We start from the raw sequence: 21,791 nt of genomic DNA on the forward strand, positions 1-21,791 counted from the left end.
CAGTCAGCGAACTCAGGGGAGCCTTTTTTCAGCCTTACTGTGCATGTAGACTCTCGATTGGAGGTGAGGGCTACCGGGATAGGCAGAGCCTGAAAGGCTCAGCTCCCGGAGAGGCAGGTATGCTGAAACCTAACTCTGTCATTCCGTGTTGCTTTTTCCTATTTGCTGATGCAGAGGTGGCACGGGCAAAGGGTGACAGTGTGAGCGGAGCCTGGCAGCCAGAAGCTGAGAAGTTAGACGAACTTTTCAGTGGCTTCAAGTTCTAGAAAGATGGATATCGAAGTTCAGAATCAAGAAGGAGGAGCCTGACATCCCCTGCCTTCAGTTGGAGCCTCTGAAGGATGGCACCGTAGGAGAAATGATAAGCCGGAAACAAAGCAGTAGAAATCCAGGGACACAAGGATCTAGGACCAGGAGTGGGGAAACACACAGATCCGGAAGTGGCCCAGTGCTCATGTTATTAGATACAGGAACATAGGATAGAATAATAGAATTAAAACAAGGGGGGATGAGGATGTGCTGTGTATGGGAGGTGGGGTCTGGCTGGAGTTGCCCTGCCAAAGAAGTAGGAAAAAAAAAACAAAACTAATCTATGAGACAGTAATATGTGAAGGTAACTAAAGTAGAGGAGGCTGTGCCTGATAAGCTAACAGAGGCAGAAAACGAGGTAATAAAACCCACTTACTATGGAGTCGAGGATGAGGAGGAAAAATATAGAATAGGTGGAACAAATAAATTAATAGGAAGAATACATATTTAATTAAGAATGTATGGTAATTACAGTAAAGATAAGTGGTGTACACGGACTAAATATTCACATTAGAACGGTAGCCAGAGTGCATAAAGATTTTCATAGACTATTGCATTAACAGTGTCTTTCTGGCTGTGACAGCTGTTAAACACTGTGAGGACTTTGCTGAGTCAGCTGTTCTGCCTGAGGTGCCTGGCTCACCCATCTCGCCCTCACATCCGTTCTCCTTGAGACACAATGGCTTCTCCTTGAACAGAGGGAAGGGATGGACAGCATCCTTAGCTTGTGGACTGAGAGTGTTCTCTTCCTCCAGGTTCACAAATCCAAGGCCGCCTGGTGTGGCTGCATTAGCAGTAGGGGAATCACCGAGGTGAGGTGGGCCGAACCAGTGTGTTCATATGAATTCACCAGAGTGCTCCGTGCTCTCTCTCTCTGTCTGTGAGCATGCACGAAGGCCGGGCCGTGTGAGCCCATGGTGAGAAAGTAGCATCAGCAAGCTGCAAAAAAAAAGGTGGGGGGGAATCTTCACCAGACCCCAAACTTCCTGGGACCTCTATCTAAGCCTTCTGGCCTCTTAAACTTGTGAGAAAATAGAAGCCAGTTGCTCAGCCGCTCTGGCTGCGGGGCTTGTTGTAACAGCCCCAGGAGGCACACACTGGGACAGTGATGGGCCGCTTCTGCCCCAAGGCCTTGAGGTGGAACAGCCTGCCTGGCACGGATGATGGTGCTCGCCCTGTGTGCTGACAGCGGTTTACGGGGGGCTGCCAACAGATAAGTCCCATATTCTGCTTCTGGAAAACACGGGCTAACATAGGTCACGACAGAGCCAAGGACTGCACAGGACACACGACAAGCATGCCATCTCCTTTGGTATTCATCATTAGATAAAAAAGACAGGACAAGAGAATGTGTTCAATGTTGTTGTTGTTGTTGGTTTTTTTTTTTTTTTTTTTTTTTACAAGTAAAAACTGTATGCAGATACACGAGAAAGAACTCCCAAGCTTTCTTTTTTTTTTAAATCTATGTCCGTGTGACTCTTTGGCTACTGGCCATTATTGCCTACCTTCATTTTCATTTTTTTTTAATGTAAGAATGTGAGGAAAGAATTGGCCTTTCTGTGTGTTTACCAGCATTTTATATCACATGTGTAACCGTCTTGGGCTGTCCATGGCCTGTCTGGCTTAGGATGGAGCTGTGGGTTTGCTCAGTTTCTGTGCCATGCCATCTTGAGGTGAGCTGGCTCAGGTTTTATTGGCCGGAGTCCCTGTAAATCTAGCTTAGCTTTAAAGGGGAATTAATGGGATTCTTGTGGTCTGGGATAAGAGTCGGTGGACGGCTTCAAGCCTGGCGCAAGAGCTCAGCCGTCAGGAACTGCTGCTGTGGAGGCCTCATCCAGGTTACAGGCCCCCTGGTAGCCGTGAACACCCCAACATTCCAGCAAGTGAATGGGCCTTGGCTTCCCATCTTGCTAGGATATGGGGATGCAGAAGAATCCTGGACATCCACTTCTTACTACCTCTACTCTCGTAGCAACAGATGTACATAGGGTTTTGGTGTTTCACACACTAGGAAGGGAGGCTACGGAAACAGCCTGGTGAGGCGGGAATGGCCTGAGTACTTTTGCCTCTTCTGGGTCCTCCTAGGTGAGCTACCCACTGGGCCTAGGAATAGGAGGCACCGAGCCCTCTGTGCTCCGTGATCTCTGTGATGCTCTTGCTGCCAAGGCCTGGCACATGAAATTCAATTCTCATGTTCCCACTGCTCAGAGGGGAAAGCTGAGGCTCAGCCTAGCCTATGCTCCCATAGCTGGGGAAGGGCTGCTGGCTGGGCCCTCCTGGCCTGAGGCTGCCTATTTGTGGTCACTGGCACTCACTGCCCAGGAGAGCGGGCTTTGTCGCCATGCCTGTCAATAGACCCAAACACAGGGGCCTTTTTTAGAATGCCAGCTGCACCAGAAACTGTGCCAGGGGATCTGCAGGCATTGCCTCCTTTAACAGCTACGCCTGCAGTTGAGATTTTAAACCCCATTTTTCCTATGAGGAAACTGAGGCTTAGAAGGGGAAGATCACTCTCCCTGACTGAGTCAGACATCCAGAAAGGCAATGGCAGCCTTGGACTGTATCTGAGGTGTGCATGCCGACACCCGGCATAGAGTAGACATGAGGGTGAAATTGGGACAGTTCACGTGGCGGCTTGGCTCAGCACTTCCACCCACCTGCTGTGACCCTAACTGTGAGCTCAGAAGAGGGACACATCCCCAGAGGGGCCCAGAGATGTCTAGAGAACCAGCTGCTGGGTAAGATGGACATGCCCCTCCCTCAGCCAGGGCCCCTGTCTTCTGGGTGAAGAAGGTTGGGCTAGTTCACATCTGGAGCTAACAACAGTTCTGAGACAGAGAGCTTTGTCCTGGGGCTACGATGGACCTTTGGGGGAGGAGGGACTTTAGCTGTTCCCACAAACCAGTGCAGCTGTACAGTGCATGGGGAGGGGGTAGTACGGGTGTGAGCCAACTCTGGCGATAGGGATGAGACAAGAAGTACAGGCCGTGGCTGGGGGGTGGGGGGAGGCGGTGCACAGGGCACCTGAGAGGCAGTTACTCCCAGGCTGCTATGGGCTGAGGGATGGGGGAGCTCCTAGAGGGCAGAGACCAGGGAATGTTCTAGAGGAGTGGAGCTGGCACAGAGCTCTTGATTGGTAGGGACATGCCTCAGCAAAACATTGTGAGAAAGAGAGGGTTAACACCCGGGTGGATGGATGAGCCCAGGCTGTGGGGCCCGAAAGCCAGGCTGGAGCCCCATCCTTCCGAATGCCTGCCATGGCTGGCCTTGTGCTGAGTGGTTGACTTTCCACTGTCGGCGCCACCTGTAAATGTCTCCCCACTCCGTAGACGTAGGAAAGTAGAACAGTTCCGGACTCTGAATCCCTGCCTCCTTCAGAGTGTCAGACTCAAGCCATAGTCACCTTTCTTCTTGTGTGATAAAATACGTGTCCAGAGCGACTTAAAGGAAGAAAGATTTGTTTCAGCCTGCCACTGAGAAGGTTCGGAGATGGGGACATCATGGCAAGAGAGAGCTTGGGCCAGAAGCCAGGCTTCAGCGTAGCCCTCAAAAGCCTGCCAGCCATGCCTCCTGTCCCAAATATTTCACAGCCTCCTAAAACTGCACCACCAGCTGGGGAACAAGGGTTGAAATCCATGGGCCTGTGAGGGACATTTCACACTCAAGGCACCACATCCCAAGAGCCGGGCATCAGTGTTTCCATCAAAGTCCTGTTGGAAGCGCAGACGTTAGCATTTTAAAATGACGGTGCCACGCACACAACACATCTGATAGGAAAGAGTTTTATTTGATGGAAGTGGAGAGAGCAAGGGACAGAGAGAGAGAGAGAGAGAGAGGGAGGGGGTGCTCCCTCCATGAAAGAACAGAGAAAGCACAAGAGAGGAGAGCGCAGAGAGAGTGAGAGAGAGCATGCGTGCAGGAGAGAAGGGCAGGGGACCTTTTATCCCAGGTCCCTGGCAGCGGCGACCGGTGATGACATCACAGGCGCCTAAACAGCCTGGCAGTGGGCTAATGCATCAAGATGTGTGAACTAACAGCAGCCCCACGTGTTTCTGTGCCATCTTGGCTCCTCTGGAGCAGAGCGGAGTGGCCCTGGCTCCCCAGTCAGCCGCCGGTTGCCTGCTGGTTAGCCTTTTACTGAAACACTTTGCTGACTAGGCGGCTGAGTCACGTGTTCTGAGCTGTACACTTGCTGTGTGGACGTGCCGCTCTGAGCCTGCCTTGCCAGCTCCTGAGGGTCAGGATGACGATCACAGTTGGGGACTATCAAGTTTTTATGAACTGTGATGTGCTGTAGCCTGCCCCAGCTTGGTACCTACCTGGTTGGTTCTGAAAACCTACCTGTTGGAAAACAGAAGTCAGTTACCATGCAGGCTTTTCTGGTCCCTGTGGATGGCTGCAAATGGCTTCGGTGGGTGTGCCCCTGGGCCTTGGATGCTGAAAGGCAGAGGTTTCACCACCAGACCACATTCCTGTGGGGGTCACCTTGGATGTGGTTCTACTTTATATTCAAGGCATTACGGTAACTTGCAAAGTTTCTGGGTATATAAAGCGAGCCACTTGATTCAGGCTGGCTCAGTGGGGCTTCATTCAGGCTGCTGCACCCTGCATTTGGAGAATCCTAAGCCTGACGGTTTGTCATTCAGAGTCTGAGGTTGGACCCTCTAGGCCTGGCCTGCCTGGGGATGAACTGCTTCTCAAACAGCCCTGCCTGCCCTTCAGGAAGCACAGAATAAATAGCGTCATCCTGACTCTCCGAGTGTTTGGTGTGAGCTAGGTCGCTGCTGTACGCACTCTGTCATCTCTTTTGTCACCTACCCTTTGAGGGAGGTGTCAGCACCATTGTACCTACAACACTGAGGCCAGACCGGGGAACCAGAGCAGTTTCTTACTTGGTTTCGGAAGTGCCAGCACAGGCTTTGCTGGCCGCACAAAGCCCTTTCCCTCTTAGAGCCCGTTTCTTTATATACTGACAGAGAGATGTCAGTTCCAGCCCTGACTTTGTAGGATTTCGCACCATTGGTCAAGGGGCTTTGTGGATTTGAAGAAAACCAGGATGCAGGGTCAATTCTTGGCTTCCCTGGCTCAGAGAGAGAGAGAGAGAGAGGGAGAGGCTGCTAGGTACCCCCCCCCCACAACGGGGCACCAGATGTATCTCTCTCATCCTCCCACTCTTCAGAGAAGATCCACCAGTGCTTCTGGAGACAAGTACAAACAGGGGCTGGCCTGCTCTGGGTTTCATGGAGTCCTTGCGGGCGGATAAGAAAAGCGAGGTACCAGTAGTCTTGGGCGTGTGTCGGGCAGAGGTGGCCATATCTCTGGGGGCATAGATTACAGCCGTTGGGTTGCTGTCCAGCCTTTGAGGAAGTGAGAGGCCTCGGGCATTTTGGCATGAGGTAGAGCCCCAGCTGTGCCAGTGGCTGCCTTGTGACCTTGGGTGAGCAATTGTCAGCTCTGGTGCTCAGCTCTGCCAAGTTCAGAGGCCAAGACTTTCCCTCATGGCCTAGCAAATATGGGTGACAAGGACTTGAGGAGGCTTAGGGTCACCAGCAAGTGCCAACTTTGACCTCAGAGCCTCTCCCCGTCCTTTCCAACACCAGTTGTTTGTTTATTGCTGGGAAAGCTCTTACTGTCTCCAGCAGAGAAGCAGCTGAAGGGCCCAGCTATTGATCTGCTGTTTAGCGCTGATGACTCTCATTAACTCAGACTGTCTTTCCTGTGTGACCTTGGCAAACTAGTTAACCCTGCTCTGTCTGCTCTCACTGGAGTACTGGTTGGGGACACTTGTGTGTGTGTGTGGGGGGGGGGGTGTCAGAGTCTGAGAGGTCTGGGTTTGGATTGTGTCCCTGAGCCTGGGCAGAGGCTGTCAGACTCAGAAGGTCCTGGAGGGAAGCTTAGAACTACCCTCACCTCCGGGATCTGGGAGAGGTCCTGGCAGAGCAGCGCCCCTGTGATGCTCTCTGCTCCAAATGCCATTAATGGTCATAAAATTATCCAGTTTTTGGAGGCAGGTCCCAGGGTTTGCCTCAGTGGGACAATAAAACTGCATGCAGAAATGATCTGGAAAAAGCGGGGACGGCCAAGCCGAGCTGGAGTCAAATGAGCTGCAGCGTGCTCTCATTAACTCAGGCCATTCACATTTGTTACCAGGGATTTCTTTTTAATTAAAAAACAACCAAGTTATTAAAGCATAACCCTAGGAAGGGCTGGCTGGGCAGCCGCTGAAGCCAGCAGAGCGAGTGGTCCGCGCAGCAGGACAGGCCACTGCCGCCAGGGAAATGGCGTGAAACAGATGTTATTTTGAGCCGTCACCCAACCAGGGGCCTTGAAAGCTGTGTTTCTCATCTGTACACTGTAAAGTGCTGTTCGGAGCCAGGGCACATTAGTAGCCTGTCTGTCGTTGGCACAGGGATAGCCTGTGCTAAAGAGATGGTCTCAGCCGAGCTGGGACGGAGGATGCTATCTTAAAAGGCCACTACTTGGCAAGCAGCAGCTTTGGTGTGGGTTGGAGTCACAGGGGTCCAGCACAGATTTCTAACCGTGTGTTCTTACAATTACAGTGTAATTTGCACGAGCCTCAGTTCCCCATATGTTAAATAGAAACAAGAACACTCAGATCCCCTTGGCAGGCAGTGGGGAACCGTAACTTGTTCAGAGTCTATCACATGTGACCTCATTGCTGTCCTTGTAAGCTTAGGGATTTCCCATCCTCTGGCTCAGTATTGACAGTGCCTAGGCGATCTGGGCTGTTGGTAAAATTTTATTATGTCTCCAGGGCATTCTAAGGTTTCAAAGGGCTACGTAACCTAAGACTGCTCTCCATTCCTGGGGCTCTTGTAGGTGCTGGCACTGTGCACCCCATAGCACCCGGAGGAGCAGAGGCACCTAGATGTGCCTGAGTTGTGGATGGCTTCTGGGAAGTGGAGAGCCTCATGTCGTGACCCTCAGGCCCCAAAGCATTACCCCCAAATGAGACAGAACATACGGCCTAAAGGCATAACTTCCTTTTCTTAACTGCTTCCCCCAGAGATGAGCAGCTGTGGCTCAGAGCAAGCATGTCTGACATTGTTCTTCAGCCTGTGGGGATTTTAGGGCCCATACACTGCTTCACCTGAGGTGTTCACAGAGCCCGTGTGCAGGCAGGAGTGTGGAGTAGAGGACAGCTGGGCCATCAGACAACCACAGGACCCAGAGATGAACAACTGTACTGTTTGGGGCAGGACGTCATCTGGGAAGCAGTATAGAGGGGGCTTTGGTATCAGTTGGCAGCAGATGCAGTTGGACAGTCGCCTCCTTGGCACATGTGCCCGAAACATCTCCAGTTCCAGGGTCCACTGGCGCAGCATTGTTAAACCACTGAGGCGGGCTCGGGGTTGTACCCCTCAAGTCCAGCACATCAGAACCAGAACTCCTGGCTAGGGGTCTGTGCAAGCTCAGTTCCCACTCTGCACAGTTGCAGATAAGTCTCTCGAGTTTCAGGGCACCGTGATTGTGGCCCACCAGTGTTTTTGCTCCTAGGACTGTCATGTCTGATTCACAGATATCCAGTGTTTGCTAAAGGTCATGCAAGCTCTGGAGTGCCTGTGCCCGCACACCTGAGAACCTATAGAGCACCTGTGCATGCACACCTGAGAACCGATAGAGCCCCTGTGCACGCACATCCAAGAACTGAGGGCTTCTATCACAGGTTTTGCCGAGTGGTCCTGGGAATTAAATATGGTGTCCCCAAGCCTCGAGCCTCAAATGCGTCAGGGATGCTCAGCTGGCCGCAGGGGCTCTGTCCTCTCTCCGAGCTCCCTGCCAGCTTGACCACTCACCCGTGTCCTCTTTCCTGTGTTTCACCCCAGTGAACGGGAGCTACGGGCCCTGCCCAGAGAAGAGCCTGCTGGACCTGGACCTGGCTGAGGGTCCCAGCCCCTCCTGCCACCAGGGTCTGTTTCTCCCTGCAGGGACCCCACCACCCCGGGCTCACGCCCCTGTCTGCGAGAGGCTGCTTCATTTCCCCCACCCTAACAGGTATGTGCCCAGTCCTGTCCACCTCCCCTCGTCTGTTTGGCTAAGGAGACATACAGGGAACCGGAGACACAGAGGGCCAGGACGTGTCGAAGTCTGGTGACACAGAGGTGCCTAGCGTGGGCTCTCCTTGTTTTGCCAGCGGCTCCTAAGGGACACAAAGATGGCTTAAGGGCGATGCAGGTCCCTGTTTCACCGGCTGGGCTGGCTTCTCTCAGATGAGCATCAGGAACGTCCTCAGAGGAGGCAGGCTGAGGCCAGGGAAGGGAATCCAGCCAGAGTGCGCACGGTTCCTAGTGTGGAAACCTGTACGAGGACCCCTCCTCTCCGCCTGCATGTTTTCCCTGGGTGCACGCTGCTCACGCCAACGGCAGCATTCCTGGAGCTGGCTGCATGAGCAAAAAGCGGCTCTGGATACTGGCCCAGATAGCAGTCTGCGCTCCATTGCTCCACCAGCCACGTAGTGTCTGCCCTGTGCCAAGTGCTGGGTTGGTGCTAGGGCCCTTGGGGATGAGGCAAGGATCTCCATTGCAGGAGCGCTGAACAGTGGGAGACATTAGCAGATAGGAGAATGCTGAGCATTGTGATTCCCCGTGGCCTTCTCTGCTACCACTGAGACTTGTGTTTTGAAAGAGTTTATTTATTTGCTCAGACTGTCCTAATCGATGTCATAGACTGGTGGCTTAAATAAAAGGAGTTGATCGAAGGGGGGCTGGCAGCCCAAGATGGGAGATCTGGCAGGTTTGGTTTCTCCTGGCCTGTCTCCTTGGCTGTGAGGTGGTCACATGACTATCCCTTCATCTGTGTGGTCCACACGCCTATCTTATATGGGGGCGGGGGGGTCAGACATGTTGTAAGGGCCTTCATAAAGGCACGAGCTCTCTGGAGGCCTGGCTTGCAACACATGAGCTAGGAGAGGGCAGTCCAGTCCACAACAGGACTAGATACCTTTTAGGCTTCAAGCTGCCTACTAGTTGATCCTACTAGTTGATCCTACTAGTTGATCCTACTAGTTGATCCATGACAGTTGCGTGTGCCTGTTGCCTGGGTTAACCACTAAGGCTCTGGCAGGACACTGTTGTGGCAGGTGTGAGGGGAGTGAGTGTATCTTGGGTTGGGCTGTTCCAGGCCCAAGATGCTTCTGCCCAGGTTACAGGTTTAGGTCACAGAAGTGTGAGCTCCCCCTGCACCCTACCCCCAAAGTGTGAGGACCTCTGTCCTCCACACCTCTGCTACAAAAGCTGAGTACTCAAGTTGAGCAGCTTTGCAAAGAGCCCAAGATGATGGGCAAAAGGAGGTTTGCGTCTTTGACTTAGAACGTTGATGCCCCAAAGCAATGACATGGTTTTCACAAAGTCGTTTTGACAGATGGGATTCTGGCTTTCCTGAAGTGGCACGGTGAGATGCTGGGGTTCTGGCCAGTGAAGACTCCTGGTGTCTGCTCTTGCTCCATCACTGTGGCTTTGCAGCTGTGAATCTGTGTGAAGCAGCCGGTGTGTCTATGAGAGTACCCATAATCCCACTGTGAAGATAGAAGGAGTCAGCTCTCAGTGGGGTACCTGGGGTGTCTGGCTCTCAGCCACCGTGCGCTCAGGGTCCTGGCCTCACGATTTCTAGAGTGAATGGTGGAAATCAGCCCCAGAGCAGCCAGAACCACCTGCTAGGCCTCCCAGGGACAGGGAGAAAAATCCAGGCCCTGCCACATCCCTGAGACTCGGGCGGGGACCTCCCATGCTTCCCACTGAGGTCATTCAGGTGGCTGTCAGTTATGTTCCTAACCCAGCCAGATGCTGCAGCCAATTCCTCTTTGCTGATGTCAGTTCACTGACCTGGAGCCGCTTGTAAAAGCTCCAGACTGGTGCTTCCCGCTGCCCTCCCTCTCTGCCAGCCTGCCTCTGCCAGCATTGTGCCCCGCTAAAGCAGCAGCTCTGGTTTTGCTTCTTTAAATATTACGGAGTCCCAACTCTCTCATGGACTTTCAGCGGGACTTGCTGCTGCCTGTGGCAGCCCCCAGGGTCCCCACCCCTGGGGATGGGATGTGTATTTGCTCCTCTGCAGAGATGCTTAGGTGGAAAAGGGCCCAACGGACAGTTGCATAGTGTCTAAGAGACGGTTTCCCTCGTGCCTCCCCGCTCAAGGAGAGCTTGCAGTCAGTCCTGCACAGGGACTGGAAACTGGGCTCCTGGTCCAGGCCTGGTGCTAGCTTGCTACTGCATGATGGCCCAGTGGCCCTCAATCCTCAGGCCCCACTCCTTCCACTGGACCCGCAGTGATGCAGGGTCAGAGGCCAAGCTCCGAGTGCTCATGCTCTGACTGTCCTTCCTGCCCTTCTCCTCACTCAAATCCTCTCTACCTATTGTCTAGAGCTTCTGGAGCCAGAGAGGCAGGGGCGAGGCCATCTTGGAGATCTCAGCTCAGCTCTGTGTGGGAGAGCCCTGGGACAGGGACAGTGGTCTTGCAGAAGCAATAATAATGGTGCCATGGCCTAGCCCTCTCCTTCCCAGGGAGCTCACCCTTGACCCCAGCCATCACCTTCTTAGCTCTACTCATAGTGGTGTGGCTCTTGTCTCACAGATAAGGAAGCAGATTCAGACAGGGCCTGCAGTCAGGCTCTGAGCACAGAACCAGGCCTCCAGCTCCGGTAGCAATGGGTGAGTTGTTTCTGCCAGTACCACCTTCCAGGTTGCCCTCATTTTCAGTCTTCTGGCGACAGGCTAGCCCCAGTGTCTTCTACCTGTGTCTCACCTTTTCAGCATCCACAGTGGTAGACAGGCCTGTGCAGGAATTCCTTTACCTCCCCTGTGAAGAGGGTTGAAGGGCTCTCTTCCGTTGGGGAAACTGTGGACCACTCACACGGCAAAGATAGCCTCTGTGGCCAGCCCGCACCCCATCATCCTGCCGGTGTTGTCATCGCTGAGGATAGAGGCCCCAGACTTGCCCAGAATGAAGCAGTTTGCCTGCGTCTGCCCAGCTAGAATGGAGCGGACCCCAGCCTCAGACATGCCCTCCCAGCGCCCGTGTGCTTCTCCCCATACTTACGTCTGGGCTCAGAGCTCTGGGCCACCCTGCTATGAAGCTTGTCCCTCACTATAACTGCGCCTCGGGGTCCCATCCAGCCACGCCACCTATGGGAAGACAGGCTGGGTAGGGCCAGGCGTCATGAAATGAAGGAAAGAGTACAGAAATTGAAAATTTTAAGGGGCATGTAAGCAGAACTTAAAAGGCTGCTGGCCCTGAAGACTTCTCAAAATGCCAACCGCAGCCTTTTACCCACAGAACTCACCTGAAAGTCAGGGGGGAGGATTAGGGGTGACCCCAGGGAAGGTGCAGAGGCAAGCAAGATGGCGATGGGAGCAGTGGACAGGCCGGGTTCTGACAAGCGGTTGTAGCCTTCCTGTGTCCTCATTCCTGCCCTGGTTAGCCTTCTGCCTCGTTTGCCTCTGATACCTCTCTCCAGGCCACATCCTTCTTGCTTCTCTGCTTCCCTCCTCTTCCCTGCCCTTGGCACAGCCAGTTCTGCTTCCCATCTCCTGCTACTCCCCTGCCCCTCTTCCTCTTCCTCCTCTGCTTCCTAGGAGCCCTGCCTGCCCCTTACCACTGGAGAGTGCCAACCATTCGTAATCATTCTGGCCACTGTCTTCCAGGTCACCCAGACCTCAGGCTACCTACGTGAATGGCAGCCTCCCAGCAGCCCAACACATCAAGCAAGAAGCCCTACCTGACTACCAGGCCATGGCCGGTGCCCATACACCCCTGCCCACCCACTGCCGGGCCCCATCTTCATCGGGCCTGCACTCAGACCTGGACTTCCCAGGCCGAGGCCTCACTAACCCCGCATCTTCCTGCTACCTTCTGGGCAGCGAACCCATCTCAGGCCTGGGTCCCCAGCCGGAGGGCCACCTCCCTGAAGGCAGCCTGAAGCATTGCTGCCTCCTGGGCCTGCCCCCCGCCTCTTCAGCCTCCCCCTCCCCCTGCACCTCCTCCGACGTCAATCCTGCCATCCACTCCTCCCAGACGGCTCTTGTCAGTTGTGTAAATGGACTCCGAAACCCACCTCTGCCAGGAGACCTGGGGCCCCCTCCCAAGCGACCTCGGCCCGGGCCTGGGCCTGGGCCTGCATCCGGTGACAGCCACGAGGGCGGCTTGCAGCTCGAAGCGTGCCGGAAGTCAGGCTTCCTGAAGCAGGAGCCCGTGGACGAGTTCTCGGAGCTCTTCGCCCCTCACCAGCAGGGCTTGCCGCCCCCCTACCCCCTGCCTCAGTTGCCGGCTGGCCCCAGCCTTGGCGGCCTAGGGCTCGGCCTGGCGGGCAGGATGGCGGCCGGGAGGCAGGCGTGCCGCTGGGTGGACTGCTGCGCGGCCTACGAGCAGCAGGAGGAGCTGGTGCGGCACATCGAGAAGAGCCACATCGACCAGCGCAAGGGCGAAGACTTCACCTGCTTCTGGGCGGGCTGTGTGCGGCGCTACAAGCCCTTCAACGCCCGCTACAAGCTGCTCATCCACATGAGGGTGCACTCGGGCGAGAAACCCAACAAGTGCATGGTGAGTCCGGGGCCGCCGGGCCCCCTCAGTCTCCCCACACAGCCGCAGCACTGGGTGCTCTGGAAAGACTCCTCTGGGAGCAAGGCAGAGCCCCCACAAAGTCCAGGGCTGTGGGCGTGGCCAGGGAATAGGACCATCTGCGCCCCCGTCACAGGAAGCCTTGGCAGGATTACCTCACCCTTGCCAGGTGCCCCGTCCCCTACTCTGAAGCGTTGGATGGGTATTAGGTGTAATTTAGCAGGTCGCAAGCCAGCCTGGCTAGACTTGTCTTTTCCGTGTCACCTGATGGTGGCAGATGACAGCAGAGTGGCTGTTACCCAGTGTACGTCCCAGAGAGGCCTCTAAGCTTTCCACTGCGCTGCCTCCTGTAAAGAGGTACTGGGTTGTCAGGGCAGGCTTGGAGCTGAGGTCAAGGGTTAGCGTGAGGCCCTGCGCAGCACCGGCAATGTTTGGCTGGGGTTGGGACAAAGGTTTGGGGAGAAAGAAGCATGTGTGTGCATGAGCGGGCGTGCAGATTCCCACAAGTTAGACGCAGTCGACCTGGCCACGGGCCCTTCTGACCTGCCCACCTCCATGTTTTGTGACCGCCATAGTGGGGAGCCGTCTCAGAGGCTTAGGAGAGAGATCTTAGTCCCCGTACCGCCGTCTCCCTCCCGAAGCTGCAGCCTGGGCTCGAGGGTGCTTTACAACATAACAGGGCCACCCAGGCCACACACATCTCACCTTCTTAACTACCAGGCATTGGCGTTTCTGGTCCATAGGGCCGAGGTCAAGTTTTTCCCACCGTGTATTGCCCGTGTCACTTTTGGTCTTAGAAGGGGCTCCGGGTCCCCGCCCAGAGCTCAGAGCGCTTCTGTGGGGCATCAGGTAGGAAGCGTTGGTAACTGTGGTGTGGAGTCGGTCTTGAAGATAAGGAGTCTGTCAGTTCACGGACAGGCCACGGTGGGCGGCCGTGAGGAGAGGAGGAGCTAGAGGCTAGGGCTTGGGCGCTGTCGCGCTGCACAGAGGTGTTGGAGAACTTTACTTGATGTGTTTGGGCTGAGAGTGTGCAGGTAGGAGGGGTCACGGCTGAGCTAGTGTCATATCCACGTGGGGGTCTTACGACACGTGAGGTGGTGAAAGCTGTGCCTCTCTGGGGTGGGGAAGAAGAACAAGTCCGTAGGCCAGGGCTGCTGGAGACAGCCTGTCTTTCCCCAAGACGCCAGGCTGCAGTTGTCAATCCTATCTTCCTCCTGTTGGGAACCCATGGAGTCTGTGTGGGCCCAGACAGTAACTTGAGGTGGCCAGCAACCTTCTTATGCCGGGGCCTTGTATGCAGAATCCCAGCATCCAGCAGTGGCCATGTGAGAAAACTAGGCCTTCCTTGAGTCCTTTGGGGCCCTGGCTGCCCAGAGCAGCCTCAGGATCCCTCCTGGTCGAGGTTCTCACGTGATTCCAACCTCTGTGATACTGTGGGGACCTAGACGTGGTTCTGTCGAGGTCCTGGCCCTGAAGGGCCTCATGCTTAGGGATGTATCCTCAAGCCACCAAGGACCAGGCTGTGACGGCCCCAGACAGAGTTTGAAGAGGCCCAGGGAGAGAGTCCAGGGAGCTTCCGGGGGTTTGCATCTGGTCTTTAGCAGGGCACTGGGAAGCCCAGGGCTTTCACACCAGCAACAAAGATCGGTGGTCAGATGGGTCTGGGCAGCCCAGCTTTCCACACTCCTGGCTTTGCCTCTTCCGGGTTAGCAGCACAGTAGCGACAGGTCAAGCGGCGAGCGCCGGCTTCACAGCCCACCTGTGGTCCTCCCCGCAGCTCCGCCCACTCCCATTTCACAGATGAGCAAGTAGAGGCTCAGAGAGGTTGCACTGCTGGCTTCAAGTCACACAGCTAGTCAGGGGGAAAGAATAGAAGCAGCAAGACAACAGAGGCTAAGAATGAGAACGGTAGCAGCGATAATAAAAATAAGTGTCCAAAATGATGCCTCTAGTCACCACTGCGGCGCGAAGGAACCCACACCCTCATCCACTGCAGGGCCCTGGGCAGTTGAGATGTTTCTCCGGGGCCCCTGGGCTGGCCCTGCTGGGTGTGGCCATCTGCAATGGGGACCTCTTGTGGAGCCCCATCCCATGCTGCCGATGCTGCCCATGGTGGGTGAGATCACCCACCCTTCCCACCGGTGGAGTAGGTAACCAGGGCCAACGGGCCGACCCCGACCCACACCCAGGTGAATAACAGCTCCCGTCCCTGTAAAATTATTAATTTCTCATGACAGGCCTGTGCTACTATGTCTGTAATAGACAAAGGAATCTTGGACCTGAGGCCTCTGGAGGACAGGAAATAGATGAGACGTTTTGATTGAGGGGTAAATGGCCCACTAAAATAGCAGTTAATCCTTTTATTATCTTCCCAGCAGCATTTCCACAGCTTTCATGAGGTAAGCTTCCCTCGCCCCATCTAACTGCAGCACCCCCCGTGCTCGCAGCTGGTTTAAATTTAGCCCATGGAGCCTTCGCTCGATCGGGTACCAAGCAGCCTGGGTGTGGAGAGAGGAGCCCGCTCCCCGCCCTTAGTCCTGAACCCTGCTGGCCTCCAGGTAACCCTGCCCTCGCCTGGCCCTGCCCTGCCTGGCAGGTCCTGCCCTGTTCAGTACGCAGCCCGAGGAAGCTTCTAGATCTCCCTGCAATATCCTGTTGTCGTTCGTGTTGCTCCCGTTGTCTCGGTCTTATTAAATCTGGGGCTTCGTCTGCGTTACCATAACAAGCCTATGTCCAACCCAAATACTGACGCGGCGCCTCCGAGACGTGGACTTTGGAAAGATTAGTCCCCTGCTTTCTTAGGTTGGTTCCACCAGACAGTTAGAATCCTCCATGTCTGAGCTGCAGAAGCCGGCAGCTGTGAGGCAGAGAGGGAAACAGTGGCCCTTCCCTGCTGTGGGCTCTGTAAAATAACAGCTGAGGCCCAGAAAGCTCCTTGCCACGGTAAGGAATTTTAGCAGCGCTTGTGACCTGCGTGGGAGATCGGGTCAAGTCCCACATACCTGTCTCCCAGCTCTGCCACTCAGGTGGGTGACTGACCCTCTCTGAACCAGTGCAACACTTCACCTCCAGGGTTGTTGTTTGAGGCGGGGAGAGCGCATGGCTAGTCCTTTCCCATCATGCTTTTGTGCTTTGACGTCTCGGTGAAAGGAGCCCGGTTGCATCTTTTCTTGGTGCTGCTCAGCCAGACAGAATCTGCGCCGGTGTCCGTCTGTCTGTGCTGGTGAGTAGCTGAACAGCAGACTGGTCTCTCCTGCCCAGCCTTGGTTGGCCGCAGCCTTCCCCCTTTCACACCTCTCCTGCTTGCCAGTCCAGCCCAGGTGCCTTTGAATGGCAACCTGGGCACAGCCGAGCATTTCCGACAGCTAGAGTTAGCCAAAGAAGGCAAACCTCAGCCCCAAGGGCTTCTGGGAGGACCCCACCACTCCCCACCAGGGCCAGAGTTACATGTACCTCTAGCCCTAATTTCCTCATCACTTTGCCTCAGCAGTGGCCCCCCAACCAATCCCTGGTGCTGGGGGAGGGGAGGTAAAAAAGGGGAGGCCTGTTCGGAGAGTCTCTTCCTCAGCAGCCAGGAGCCAACACGCTGCTTACCAAGGAAATGGCTGCTGATGCTCACAGACAAGCAGCTCTCTGTCACCCAGTAGCTGCACCCCCGCCCCAACCCCCATTACCTTTGTATGGCCTCTTCCTTCAGCAGCCCTGTGTCCAGTCCTGGCAGATAGAGTCCTGAGCATATGCCCTGCTCCTGGCTCTTGAGCCCAGTCTTGAGGCTAACACTCCAACTTCCCGAGGCTTCATCCCAGGATTCCTTAGGGCCCTGAAATGTCTGGATGGGCAGCTCTGTCAGTCCTTCCCCGTAGGTGGAGACAGACTACAGGGGGGCAGAGCCAGAGAGGGCTGCCCAGAGCCTGGAATCCTGTCAGTGTCAGACTGACAAGCAAACACTGGGGAAAGTCAAGGCTGAGAGAAAGTGACCCCTGAGACAAGGAGAGAGCCTCTCCCTGACACACTCACCTCTCAGAGTGGCAGGCTCTTAGTGAACTAAGCTGGATGCTGGGAGCCACACGAGGTGGCTTGGAAAGGCTGCCATCGTGAAGCGCATGGCAAGGCTTGCCATGTTCTGCTGGGTGATGGGAATGAGAGAAAGCCTAGAGCTGAGCATGGAGAACCTAGATCAGTGGGCCTCAACCTTCCTGACGCTGCAGCCCTTCAATACAGTTCCTCATGTTGCGCTCACTCCCAACCATAAAATAATTTTTCATTGCTACTTCATAACTATAATTTTGCCACTGTTATGAATTGTAATGTAAACGTCTGTGTTTTCCGATGGTGTTAGGTGACCCCTCTGAAAGGGTCATCTGACTCCCAAAGGGGTTGTGACCCATAGGTTGAGAATCACTGGCCTAGATGTGGTCCATGCTGGTCAAGGGGGTAGGACACCGTGAAAATCCTTGGGTGGTGCTGAGGGGGTGGCTTTGTGGGCAAAGTACTTGGGGTCCATGGGGACTTGAGCTCTGTTTTCCAGCAACACTAAAGCCTCACAGGGACACATGCATCTGTGAGCCCAGTGCTGGGGACAGGCCCATGGTACGGAGCAGGTCAGAGCAGGTCTCAGCAGCTGCCTGGCCAGCTGGTCTAGCTAAAATGGTGAACCTCCATTAGTGGAGAAGCAATTGAGGAAGATATTCTGATATTAACTTCTGACCTCCACATTAAGACACACACACACACACACACACACACACACACACACACACACACACAGAGCCCCATCCTTGGAACATCCAGGGCACAGGGATCTCATCCCAGTGTACAGATGGGATCAGCTGTGGGGCAGGTTCACACTTAGACAGGGACGCCAGGGGTAGGATTTGAACCTAGATCTCAGCCTGACTCCAGACATGTCCTAGCCACAGCTCCAGTAAATATCCAGACTTGAAATTTATTCTGTAAGCTTTCAGGGACCTTTGCCTGGGTCCTGGGGTCACAAAGGGGCATCAACTCTAGCCTGGGCTCAGGAGCCCTCAGCAAGATAGGGAGACGGGCCACTAAGTCACCCGGAGAGCCTGATGACATGGTGTGGAGAGCCGTGATGCGGTGGGTTCTCTTTTCTCGCCCAGGGGACAAATAAGCCACCTGAGGGCAAGGGCAAGCCCTGGCCGGGAGGTCGGAGTTTCTAGCCAGGCTTGAAGGCGGTAGTGTGCTTTAACACACTGCCCAGGGAACTCTGTAGCAAGAAGTCAAGAGGAGCCATACTTCCCCGCCAGCCCAGGTCACCAAGCCCCACCCTGCTGTGGAAATGGGGCCTGGGTATCACCCCATTACAGGGTGGGGAGGTGCCTGAGTAGGGAAACAGTTTTGAGCAAAGGCAGCTTGTGAATTGGCATCCAGAACTGCCCGTGGTACTAACCTCTCCAGGGGTCATGTCAGCTCCCCATCGGTCTCATCAGGAGATGGGGGAAGCCAGAATCAGAGAGGAAATCAGAGTGGAAAGTTCCAGCAATCTTTCGCTGCTCGTCTCCCTCCCCTCCCTCAAGGCTCTCTCTCTCTTCCCAGGCTCCTACAGGGTTTGAGTTCTTAAGGCCTCTAGGCCTTGGCTTCTAGCTTGTCTGTGTCTGCAGTGCCTTTCCCAACTTGGCAAACTCCCGTTTCGTCCCTCACATCCCGATGCAGTGCCTCCTGCTCCTTCCCTAAGCTCGCTGTTCTCCCTGGAGTGCCGTGTGTGGCCAGTTTTGTCCCAGAGACAAAACTTCTCTCTATTGTTGTGACAAAATGCCCGACAAAAATCATCTCCGGGGGTGAGTGTCCAGGTGATCGGGCCATCGAGGCAGGGAAGACAGGGCGTGAAGCAGCTGTTAGGCTGTTCTGAGGTCGGGGAGCAGAGAGATGTGAATGCTGGTACCCAGTCTGCTCACACCTTTTTACTCACTTTAACGCCCCATGTCATGGTGCTCCCCGAATTCAAGGTGGGTCTCCCCTCCTCATTGCCATCCCTAGAGGTGTGCTTCCATGGTGATTCTAAACCAGGTCAAGGTGACAAGGAAGATTAACCCTCGTAGAGACTGTGGGCCTGGGCCAAGTTCTCCAGACGGTTCTCTGTGAAGTCACAGTCATGGCGAGACCCTAATGTTGCCACATCTGCCCCCTTGGCTGGTACCCGGAGCCTTTCTACAGGAACACCTCTACCTGGAAGCTGCCATCAGCACATGACTGACTAAACCCGTCGGCCCAAGTTGTGAAGGGAGGTGACAGGGCTGTTATGCGGCTCCGGACAGCAGCCCGCCCAAAGCTGTGACAAATGGTTCCAGGCTGCTCTGGACAGTTGGCCGTCTGAATGGAGTGGAGGGAGTTCCAGAAGGAACCGGGAAGGATGTTGTACAGAGGATTCTGCAGGGGGCTGGTTTCGTTAGGCCTCTGCCTGCTACCCTAACACTTGCTCCTCCATACCTGCAACCTGTGCCTGCCACCAGGCTCCCAGTGCGTTTTAATCCAGGCCTACCCAGATCCCATGTAAGAGCCGGGCGGTAGGTGTGGTGGCCCTCCCGTAATCCCAGCACTCTGGAGGTGGAGGCAGATGATTCCAGGGGCAAACTGGTTAGCTAGACTAGCTGAGTCTGCAGGCCCTGCTTAGCCAGAGACCCCGACTCGGTAAATAAAAGTGGGACCTGATAGAGAAAGACCCTGACTTCAAACCCATGCCCCATACACACGCACGCACACACACACACACACACACACCTGAGCTGAGCCAGGGGCTGGTGAACCAGGCTGGGTAATGGCCAGTGCCCATGCTAACCCCAAGTTCAGTTCTGTACTCTGCCCTTTGGCCAACTGTGAGAGCTTGCAAGTCACACAGTCTCTCCCAGCCTGGATGAAGGGAGGCACGTCGCGAGGGTGAAATGGATGGTGTACGTGGAGTGGGTGCTGTGTCCTGGCGCTATGAGGAGCTGAAATAAGGAGCTCTGGTTTCCTGTGAAACCCTCCAAGCCGGCTGCTCACGCTGATGAGAGTCGCTGGGAGCGGTAGGCTTAAGGGACTCGGAACACCGGCCAAGCGCTGTGAGCTCAGCGCTGCTCTTTGGAATATGAAAAACATTAAGGATTTAAAAAAAAAAAAAAAAAAAAAAAAAAAAGCACAACCTTCTGAATCGAATTTAAAATAACAGAAGAAAAACAGCTTTTGAATTTAATGTAAACGGAATTGAAATAATTCCCTTGTTGGAATGAGAGAGCCAGATAAAATCAGCAATGGCTCTGACGAAGGGTCCAGACTGCCTTTTCCAAGGGGATGTCATGGAGATGGCAGGCTCCACGGTGAAGCATTAAATGATCCTATCTCTGGTGTGTGGCAGACGCCCAGCCAGAGCTGGCATTGGCCTCACAGGGACTGTGCAGGACAGGCTTCATCGGGGCACTGCCCTGCCAAGTGGGAGCTGGAGCATTGGGTTGGCCCAGACAAGAAGGTGCTCCAGAGAAGGGGTGGCTCCCCCTGCGGAGACCCCTGGGACACCCTGTACTGTCGCCCTTCCTTTCCCCCACCTTTCAGCACAGCTTTACTGACGCTTGGGGCCAGGTTTAGCCAGAGAAGTAAGGGGGATGGGCTGGGCTGGCAGCAGAGGCAGAAAGAGGGCGCAGCCTTCCCTAAGGTGCCATGAGAGTTGGGCCCTTGATGGTTCAGTAGGAACTTCTCAGGTGGGGACCAAGAGGAAAGGCGTTGTGGGGAAAGGAACGATAATGTTGGCCCTTGGTGTGTGTGTGTGGAAATGCCTCCTTGAGTGAGTCCAGATTGGGTTACACACATGATGGCTGGGAACAGAGTGCAGATTGTAATTGGGCCTCAGGAGTCCTCAGAGTCAATTAAGCAACTGGCAATCCACCCCAGGGGCAGTCCCTGAAGGGTCCTAAGCAGGAGAGTGGCGTGCTCAAGAATGGACGTTGGTGTAGGTATAAGGGAAGAGGTGACAGCAGGCGGACGCCAAGGCCTTTGAAGGGGAATGGTCCTAATCCAGAGCCATCTTCTCAGGATCCTTCACAGCAGCCTGGCTGGGACTGTGCCCCAGAAGCAGGGTTTGGCCATCGGCCAACACTGGGCATCCTCTCGCCGGGCATCTGCACACAATCGGGCAGCAGAGTCCAGTGCCCATTAGAAACGATGCCCAGCGCATTTACCAGTGGAAAACGGGAGACACGTTTCCCATCACGTGGCTGGGTAAAGTGCGCACGGCTTTTCTTTGTTTTCCATTGGCCCCCACAATAAATCTTCCTCCACTGCCGGGACTGGGGCCACGGATGTCTGTGAGTGATTAGGGTCCAGCACCACCTCCTTGCCCTGCATTCTTCCTGCCTGGGTAGTGGTAGATGAGGCTATGCGGTCTTGCAAGGGTCTTGGGAGGTGAGCTGTGGGGAGCCAGCCTCCTCTGGCACTTCTCTGACCATGGCAGTGTCCCACAGGGTTACAGTCAGTCATGGCTAGGTTTCAGTTCTCCATCTCCTTCCCCAGCTCTCTACCCTGTGGTCTCCCCACGAGTTGTAGTTACCTTTACACCAGAACTGGTCTACCCACACGCACCCCAGCATCTGCTGAACGTCGTGCTTTGGGGAGCCATGTTGTCTGCAGCGTCATTTCTGACTAGGCCCTGAGAGCACAAGTATGGCTCTAAGCAGAAAATGAGTCTTTTGTGTCCCCCGTGCTTTCTTTTTTTAAATATTTATTTATTGTTTATTACAATTTATTCATTTTGTATTCCAGCTGTAGCCTCCTCCCTCATCTCCTCCCAGTTCCACCCTCCCTCTCTCTTCTCCCCCTATGTCCCTCCCCTAGTCCACTGATAGGGGAGGACCTCCTCTCCTTCTATCTGACCCTAGCCTATCAGGTCTCATCAGGACTGGCTGCATCCTCTTCCTCTGTGG

The 21,791-nt window shown here is 54.8% G+C and overlaps 1 protein-coding gene across 3 annotated transcripts in view; it reads left to right on the forward strand.

Moving 5' to 3' along the window:
• The window catches only part of Glis1 (GLIS family zinc finger 1), a 185,366-nt gene that overhangs the window by 108,840 nt on the left and 54,735 nt on the right, over window positions 1–21,791 (forward strand). For all 3 annotated transcript variants that reach the window (XM_060366086.1, XM_021661241.2, XM_060366087.1), the window contains exons 2-3: window positions 8,157–8,325; window positions 11,967–12,861. In XM_060366086.1, the coding sequence (XP_060222069.1) occupies window positions 8,157–8,325; window positions 11,967–12,861 (1,064 nt within the window). The remainder of the gene's footprint in view (window positions 1–8,156; window positions 8,326–11,966; window positions 12,862–21,791) is intronic.

The sequence above is a fragment of the Meriones unguiculatus genome, chromosome 12 (genome assembly GCF_030254825.1).
Source record: "Meriones unguiculatus strain TT.TT164.6M chromosome 12, Bangor_MerUng_6.1, whole genome shotgun sequence".
NCBI classification, from domain to species: domain Eukaryota; kingdom Metazoa; phylum Chordata; class Mammalia; order Rodentia; family Muridae; genus Meriones; species Meriones unguiculatus.